The 9,677-nt window shown below is 44.2% G+C and overlaps 1 protein-coding gene across 1 annotated transcript in view; it reads left to right on the plus strand.

The window, feature by feature from the left end:
* Positions 1-675: 675 nt before the first annotated feature.
* LOC108803041 (methionine synthase-like) overlaps positions 676-9,677 on the plus strand; it is a gene marked incomplete at its 5' end in the record, with an annotated part of 23,781 nt that continues 14,779 nt past the window's right edge. Inside the window, 2 exons of the mRNA XM_018574886.1 lie at positions 676-876; positions 8,010-8,202. Of these exons, the coding sequence (XP_018430388.1) occupies positions 676-876; positions 8,010-8,202 (394 nt within the window). The remainder of the gene's footprint in view (positions 877-8,009; positions 8,203-9,677) is intronic.

Consider the following 9,677-nt stretch of genomic DNA (forward strand, 5'->3'; position numbering starts at 1 on the left):
CCGGTCCCAGGCAACGGAGCCCGGGAAACAAGGCGGGGGTGTCGGGCAGGGGGTGGCCCGGTTACCGGATTGTAGAAGCGATCTGGCGACAGCTGAGCCGCCAGAATCACTTCTACTGTAAAACCGGTCGCCGGCTCAACAAAACCGAACAGACTCCTGGTGGCGAACAGACTCCTGGTGGCGAACAGACTCCTGGCGGCAAACAGCCGCCGGGAGTCTGTGTAACCCTTCCGACTTCGTGACGGGATTATCCCGTCATAGGTCGTGAAGGGGTTTTGAAGTCCCTATGACCACTTCAAGAAGCGACAGTTAAGCTTTTTGCATGGAGTTACGAGTCTTCTTTCCTGATGTCTATTTAATCTCATTTATATACATTACACTAGCAACATAAATCTGGCGCAAATATATGCCATTCAACCATATGCGAGTTCAAACACTCGCAATTACTATGATAAATCCCCCCCATTATACAGTATTTTTCTATTGTTGTGACTAAGATGAGGATCAAATCACAATATGGCAAACTACTGCAGAAAACTAGTTCATTCCAAGGGGGTTCACATACATTTGGTTTTGATTCACTGTTTTTCGGCAGCATTCTGCAGATATATGCAGATACCAAACTGATGAATATGAAAAGAGAATTGATGTATTATTTTGTTATCTGTGTTTTAGGCAGAGAAAGATTCTGCATCTACAGACCCCTACTACTGTCTGTCTGACTTCATTGCCCAAAAGGATTCTGGGATACATGACTACATGGGTATTTTTGCTGTAGCCATTTTTGGTGTGGAGGACCTGAGCAAAGCTTATGAGCTCAAGGGGGATGACTACAACAGTATCATGGTCAAAGCCCTAGGGGATAGACTAGCCGAGGTAAGTCAAAAAGAGATGCACTGTAAAGTAACACACACACACATATATACAGTGTGTGCATGTGTGTATATATATATATAATTTATGAACTGTTTTACTTGCCAAAATATGTGTTCTATTTAGCCATTTTGTGTATATGTGTGTAACCTCCCTGCTACAGCCCGCTAAGGAGCAACAGCTGCAAAGTGATGAGGCAATATGTGCTCTCCTATATTGTAATTGTAACATGTCAAAAGAGAACGATCGACCATAGTTCTCTTCAGGGTCACAGGAGGACATATACTAATGTCCTCCAGTGACCCAAAACTCAGTATATAGTGGGCTATCTATCGCTGAGCCGCACCACTGCTGAGACGGCAGAGCCAGGTGTGCCCGTCCCCTCCCCCGCCCGTTTCTCCAGTCAGCACTTGTGAAACGTTGAGGGGAGGGGGGAATCCCTGCGGGGAGCTGACTGACAGTCACCGCTCTCTACAGGGAGAGGATTGGGAAGTCAGTGATCGGCGGTATCTGTTTGCTGAATTCCTGATCAATAGAGCTGACCTGTGACAGCTTCGTTGTCACAGGATGGCTAGAATTATGGGGATGAGTGTTTTTCATTCACCTCATCATTCTCCTTTAACTGTATTAATCTCATGGGACTGTTTGAAGTGCTAGTACTGGCTGACTGACTAACAATGCTAGCTTTCCTTGTCTTCATGCTGCTGCACAGGGGATAATAGGAAGCATAAACATAAATAAAAATATAAGTATTTATACCCGATGTATTAAATACTTTTCTTTTTCAATAAAAAATACATGAAATTATGTGTTTTATTTGTATGGGGTTTGGCTTTTTTTGTAGGCCATTTAACCCCTTAGTGACAGCTTCAGAAAACATTTTCACTTCTAGGGACCGGACCAATTTTGCCATTTTTGCTATGTGTTTGTTTAACCATAATTTCCATCTTCCTCATGCTTTGCACCTACACATATTATATACCATTTTTTACAGGACAAAATGGGCTTCAATTTGATGTGACATATGCATGTATAAATTCTTATTTTTTAAAAGAAAATACAACAAAAATTGAAAGAAAAACAACATTTGCACAGCTTTGCCAAAAATAATGTGTACATAATTAGTGTACCTCAGGGCACTCCAGTGCCGGAGTCCGTAGCCGCACACGTTACAACGCATCGTGCTGCTCCTCCTCCTGCTGTCAGAATAAAACCGTGGGGTTTTCAAATGCTTGGTGTCCTACTTTTGTTGTGAACGCAGAGCAATAACAGTCTGCGGCATTGCCTCTACTCACAGCGTTGGACCCTGTGACATCTTGTTGAAGATACTGTCTTGAGTGGAGTTTCTTCTGCTGCCTGGAGCTTCTGACTCTGCCTCGCTGTCTGTTTCACTGCCAAGCTGCTGTCATCAGTTTTACTGCTCCAGGGAAAGGTCCCCCACAAAACTGCGAGTACCATCCTGTATTTAAAGGATTGTCCTCTTGCTCCTATTTGCTTATGGTATATCCATTACAATCGTTAAATTAAATGAATTACATGGAGAGTGCCTCCTGAGGAATTGAACACTGAATAACCGTTTCCTAAAAGGCATTTACTATTGGAGACAGACATTGCACAATCCCCAAGTAACATACTCACCTCCTGTAAGAGTCCAGTGCTAACTGCACATGCGCCAACTGCGCGCTGTCTCACGAACCGGAACAAATCCGCGCCAAGGGCGCATCATTGCGCCAACCCACGCATGCGCAGAAGGCATGATTCAGCAAGGCGGGAAAGCGCCCAGTAGGCGGACAGGAAGTGACCGAAATTACAATCATCGCTTCCCCTATATAAGCCCAGCCTGGACACTGCCAAATTGCTGGATTATCTTCAGTCTCTCCTTGTTCCTGTGCTGTTGTGTTATCTGTTTGGACTTGTTGTGACCCGGAACCATAGTGACTACTCTTGCCTGCTGACTGCCCTTGGCCTCGGATTCGTATACTGACCATTCTTCTGCTTATCCCTTTTGTACTTTGCTGCCCGATTGGAACCGACCCCGGCTTGGATCTTGACCATTCTTCTGCTTATGCCGTTTGTACTTCGTTGCCCGATTGGACTTGACCCCGGCTCGGATCTTGGATTTAGGCTTGCACGGTGCTCCGCACCACTGGCATTCGTGCCACTCTGTGTCCGCCAGGTCTCTGTAGCCATCCCCAGTGGCCTCAAGACCCGAGGTGCAAGGGAGGCCTCCTCACTACTACAGTCTCACCTCAGGTTACATAGTTACATAGTATTTGGGGTTGAATAAAGACATACGTCCATCAAGTCCAACCCATATCGGTCCACGCATCATCTCATTCTTAGGGATACTGGTATCCCTGGATATTACGGTCCCTCAAGAAATTGTCCAAACGTTTCTTCAACAAATCTACACTCTTGGCTGAAATCACTGCCGATGGCAGTGAGTTCCAGACCTTAACCGCTCTTACTGTAAAGAACCCTCTTCGCCCATTGTGCTGGAATTTTTTCTCCACCAACTTTAGGTGGTGGCCTCTAGTCTTTGTAATGGAGTTAATCTCAAACAGTTTGTTGCCAATGTTGCTGTCACCATTGAACATCTTGTACATGAAAATCATATTCCCCCCTTAATCTCCTTAATTCCAGCGTAAACATGTTTAAGGTCAGAAGCCTTGTCTCATAGCTCTGGTCCACCATTCCCCTAATTAGTTTTGTTGCCCTCCGCTGGACTCTCTCCAGTTCAAAGACATCCCTTCTCAGTACCGGCGACCAAAACTGGACCGCGTACTCCAGATGTGGCCGAACCAACGATCTATATAGAGGCACAATTATAGACTTGTCCCTGCAATACATCCCCTTCTTAATACAGGACAAGACCCTGCTAGCTTTGTTTACCGCAGCTTGGCACTGCAAGCTACCATTCAGTTTGTGGTCTACAATGACCCCCAAATCTTTTTCTATTTCTGACTTCCCTAGCGGCATACCCATGATTGTATAGCCTATTTGTTTATTTTTATGTCCAAAGTACATTACTTTGCATTTATCGACATTAAACCTCATCTGCCATAGTATTGCCCACTCCCCTATTTTATCCAGGTCCTCCTGCAATGTTATATTGTCACGATCCGTTGATGGGTGAAATAATCGAAGAGAAGCCCTTGATAAAGCTTTGATAGAAAGTGGCGAATTCCACGAACCTCTGGACGCCTTTACGGTCCGAGGGAACCGGCCATTTCAGAACCAGTCACCTTCTGTGGGTCCATAGAGATGCCAGAAGTAGAGATAATGAGGCCAAGGAACTGGATGGTGTCCTTCTCAAACACGTATTTTTCAGGCTTGGCATAGAGCTTATGTGCTCGTAGGCGAAAAAGGACTTTACACATGTGGATGTGATGGGCCTCTAGTGAAGAGAAGACGAGAATGTCGTCTAGGTAAACGATCATAAAGAGGTCAAGAAAGTCCCTAAAGATATCGTTCATGAGATGTTGGCACAAGGACTCTAAGGTGGAAGCACTCCTCTCAGTCGCAGACACGGCTTTTGATAAACTCAAACATTTCTTCACCTCTGCCCCGGTCCTTCGTCACCCTGACCCGGCCCTACCTTATGTGCTGGAGGTCGATGCTTCTGAGATTGCGGTGGGGGCAGTCCTTTCTCAGCGCCAGGAAGCCACCGCTTTGCTGCACCCTGTTGCCTTATTTTCCAGGAAACTGTCTCCGGCAGAAAGGAACTATGATGTAGGGGACCGGGAACTCCTCGCCATAAAACTGGCTCTAGAAGAATGGCGCTATCTGTTACATAGTTACATAGTATTTGAGGTTGAATAAAGACCATCAAGTCCAACCTATTAGGATCTCATTCTAGGAGTACCTGTACCCCTGTATATTACGGTCCCTTAAGAAATCGTCCAAAAGTTTCTTGAACAATTCCACATTATTTGCTGAAATCACCGCCTGTGGCAGTGAGTTCCAGACCCTAACTGATCTTACTGTGAAGAACCCCCTTCTCCCCTTGTGCTGGAATTTTTTTCCACCAATTTTAGGTGGTGGCCTCTAGTTTTTGTAATGGAGTTAATTTTAAACAGTCTATCGCTAATGTTGCTACCGCCATTGAACATTTTGTACATGGAGATCATATCCCCCCTTAATCTCCTCACCTCCAATGTGAACATGTTTAAATTTATTAGCCTTGTCTCGTAGCTCTGGTCCTCCATACCCCTAATTAGTCTGTTGGAAGGAGCATCACACCCCATCCTTGTCTTAACAGATCATAGAAATTTGGAGTATCTCCGTACGGCTAAATGTCTGAGGCCTAGGCAAACCAGATGGGCCCTCTTCTTCACCAGGTTTAACATGCATATCACATACCGTCCAGGATCAAATAATTGTAAACCTGATGCCCTCTCCCGAATGTATCCCATATCGGAAAACACACCAACGACGGGCACGATACTTACAACTTATAACATCCTCCTAGTCACAGATGACATTCTGTCCAGGATCAAGCTGGCCTCTTCTTCTGACTAGCTGCCCCCAGGAAAACCAGCACAAGAGAAGGACAGACTTTTCTTCCATGGACATGCTGTATTTGTACCTTCTCAAATGCGAGTTCTGGTTCTCAAGCTCTGCCATGATAACAAGCTAGCAGGTCATTTTGGGGGTGACCAAAACCTCTGATGTGCTCCTGCGATCCTTCTGGTGGCCTACCCTCAAGGCGGGGACTGCCAAGCCTATATCAATTCCTGCCTGGTGTACATTCACACCAAAATAGAGAAGTCCTGGGGTCTGCTGCGCCCCCTTCCACTTCCCTCCAGACCCTGGGAAAAAATCAGTATGGACTTCATAGTGGAACTACCGCCATCTGAAGGGTTTGTTGTTGTGGACCGCCTTACCAAGATGGCTCATTTTATTCCAATGATCGGCACGCCTTCCGCCCCAGAAACGGCTCAGGCGTTTATCAAGGATATTGTTCGCCTCCATGGGGTCCCCAGCAATATCGTATTGGAACGTGGGGTCCAGTTCAAGGAGCTCTGTCAGGCTCTGGACATTGAAAACCACTATTCTTCGGCCTACCACCCTCAAACCAATGGCCAAACGGAACACACCTACCAGACACTTGAACAGTACCTCCGTTGTTTCTCCACCTTTATCCAAGACAATTGGGCGTCCCTTCTTCCTTGCACAGAATTTGCGTATAACAACTCAGTCCATTCTACCACAAAACAATCCCTGCTGTATGCCAACCTGGTGTATCACCCTTCCTTTGCCCCTGTCCTACACGCTTCCGCTGTAGTCCCAGCTGTCTGGAACAGAGTGGAGTTTCTTCACAACAACTTGGAACTCCTAAAGGATACCATGGCCAAGGCCCAGCTGGATTGCAAGACCGTCTATGATCGAAGGCGAAGGGGGGTTCTGGACCTCCAACCGGGAGACAAGGTTTGGCTGTCTACAATGCATCTAAAGTTGGCCTGCCCATCCAGAAAATTAGGCCCTAAGTTCATAGGTCCCTTCCCTGTCTTACGCCAATTCAACCCTGTTGTCTACGAACTCAAGCTCAACCCTCGACCTACCGGATCCACCTGGTCTTCCATGCCTCCCTCCTTAAGCCAGTAGCCCCGAACCCCTTTGGGGATCGTGGGGATCGTCCTCCGGCTCCCTCCATGGTCAAAGGGATTGAGGAGTACTAAGTGGAGGCCATCCTGGGCTGCCGTAAGAGGGGACGAGGGAGGCTCTGTAAGAGTCCAGTGCTAACTGCACATGTGCCAACGGCGCGTTGTCTCATGAACCGGAACAAATCCGCGCCAACTGTGCATGCGCCAAGGGCGCGTCATTGTGCCAACTCGCGCATGCGCAGAAGGCATGATTCAGCAAGGCGGGAAAGCACCCAGGAGGCGCACAGGAAGTGACCTAGAGTTCAATCATCACTTCCCCTATATAAGCCCAGCCTGGACACTGCCAAATTGCTGGGTTATCTTCAGTCTCTCCTTGTTCCTGTGCTGTTGTGTTATCTGTTTGGACTTGTTGTGACCGGAACCATAGTGACTACTTTTGCCTGCTGCCTGCCCTTGACCTCTGATTCGTATACTAACCATTCTTGTGCTTTGCCCTTTTGTACTTTGCTGCCTGATTGGAACCGACCCCGGCTTGGATCTTGACCATTATTCTGCTTATCCCTTTTGTACTTCGTTGCCCGATTGGACTTGACCCCGGCTCGGATCTTGGATTTAGGCTTGCACGGTGCTCCGCACCACCGGCACTCGTGCCACTCGGTGTCTGCCAGGTCTCTGTATCCATCCCCAGAGGCCTCAAGACCCGAGGTGCAAGGCAAGGCCTCCTCACTACTACAGTCTCACCTCAGGTACGTGACACCTCCGCAGCTGAGATCCTGTAAATAAACTTGTGGCATATTATAAGCTAACAGAAAGTAATTCATAGTGAATGTTTTTATTTGTCCTGATTTATAGGGTATATCATATGTCTGGGATTTCAGTTTATTTTGGGAGTTATAGGTCACAAAATACAATTTTAGTGTGGAACAATTTTAGAATGTGGTATGTTTGTCTCCTTTCTTTAATTGCCTCCTCGGCACTATATTTTCTTATAATGTTTTTATTAAACATATTTTTTACTTTTTTTATTTTAAACTAGGGGACACTAAGGGGTTATTTTTGTATGTACAGGCTTTTATACTTAGTATCTCTGAGCGGAATACAGTATTCTCCTCAGAAATATATTGTATCACTTTTGTAACACATAGCTGGCTAGCAGTTTACAAAACACAGTGAGTTGCTGTTCCCAGCTCTGCGATCACAGCAATCAGCTCTCGCTGTGATCACAGGACTGTGACCACCTAATCTGTTTTTGATGATCTGCCTCAGACCCTGAGGGACCCATCAACAGCAGTAACTCAATGAGCGCTAGTCCCTTCACAGACCATTGTACTGAATTATGGGATTATGCCATCACAAGTCATTAACAAACTGAACGATCGTGATGGGATAATCCCATCATCTGTCGGGAAGGGGTTAATGGTATTTTTTTGTTTTTTTATGAGTTGCAACTGTTTGTGTTAATCTCATATGGGTCTGCAGTGTATGATCCTGTTTGTCGCATTGTTGAAAACATTCTTTTTGCTTATTAAGGCATTTGCAGAAGAACTACATGAGAAGGTCAGAAAAGAGCTGTGGGGCTACTCCAGCTCTGAAGATCTGAGTGTTGATGATCTGCGCAAGATACGATATAAAGGCATTCGTCCAGCCCCGGGCTACCCCAGCCAACCAGATCACACAGAGAAGCTTACTATGTGGAAGCTGGCAAACATAGAGGAGGCAACAGGTAAAGTACATGTCAAATATAAAGATATTTACAGTCTTCCCTCAACTGTGAGTTTGCGTCATAACAGTCTTTATGAATACTTGTGGTGAGAGATGTTAACAAATATAATTTTATCTATTTTGACACAATATATTCTCCAGTCTTTTTCAGTCCTGAGGCACTTCTCTAAATATTACTATAATGCCAGGATTTTTTAAAATATAATCTAACAAAAGTGGGTGAAAGGTTCTGTATATTACAATCTAAAATGTAATGTGGTTTCTTCTATGAACACTTGCAGCAAAATAGAATTGTCTGACCAGTATAATCTTTGTACCAACGCAAAGATAAAAAAAATTGTATGTCTATCCTATGTATGTAAAGCAGGGAGGTGAATGCTTTTGAGTATTCACCCATTTGTTGCTGGAGCTGCATAGCTCCATATAAGCAAACACAGTCTCCTGAAATTGGAAACATCCTATTTGGATACCTCAAATAAAAAGATAATATTTTTATATCGCATTGCAAATTACTTTAATTTATCATGATCAGCATACATTAATACAATTTTAAAAAAGCTACAAATTGGAAATGAAAAGTTTTTGTCCTTTTTACTTTTTCACAGATGTTTGGGTGTATTTTATTGCTATTTGAGTGGAAATTAGAACAGTTGCACTTTTAATTACTTTCTCTTTGTTTTTGTTTGTTATTTTCTGTTTGGACTTTTAAAGTCTAAAAATACCTCAAATAAAAACATAAATCAAAGAGGGCATTGTGAGGGCATGGGTAAAGGACATGGAATAATTTTTAACTTGTGTATACTTTTTTTTTTTTTAAACAGATTTTATTAACCACTTGAAGTCTGGGGTGTTAAACCCCCTTCCCATCCAGGCCATTTTTCAGTATTCAGCGCTGCGGTACTTTGACTGACATTTATTCCGTTATGCAACGCTGTACTGAAATTAATTTTATACCCTTTTTTGGGGACAGATAGAGCTTTCTTTTGGTGGTATTTAATCACCACTGGGGTTTATATTTTTTAATATATGAAGGAAAAATTACAGATTTAAAAAAAAAAAAAACTGTTTCCCCTAATATTAAATTCTAAAACATTTATTATTACCCAATTTTTTGGTAAAATATAAAAGACGCGGTCACGTTGGGTAAAAAGACACCAAACATGTCAAGCTTTAAAATTGTGCAGGCGCGTGAAACCTCAAAAAACTACATTACCCAAAATCGGCCATAGGCGACGCTTTAAAAGCTTTTACCACTCATCAGTTTAGTGTTATCAGTGATTGATGGCCCTAAAATGATTGCTCTCACTTCGACGTTCGCGGCGATATGTAGCATGTGTAGCGCAATTGTCGATTTTGCGCGCTGGTGCACTGGGCGCGTATTTACGTTTATATGTGCGTAAAGGAAGGGGGGGGCTTAAACATTTGGGTGGGTTTACTTTTTTATTTGTGACATTTATATATATATATATTTTTTTT

The sequence above is a fragment of the Nanorana parkeri genome, unplaced genomic scaffold (assembly GCF_000935625.1).
Source record: "Nanorana parkeri isolate BGI_ZX_2015 unplaced genomic scaffold, ASM93562v1 scaffold3326, whole genome shotgun sequence".
In the NCBI taxonomy this organism is placed as follows: domain Eukaryota; kingdom Metazoa; phylum Chordata; class Amphibia; order Anura; family Dicroglossidae; genus Nanorana; species Nanorana parkeri.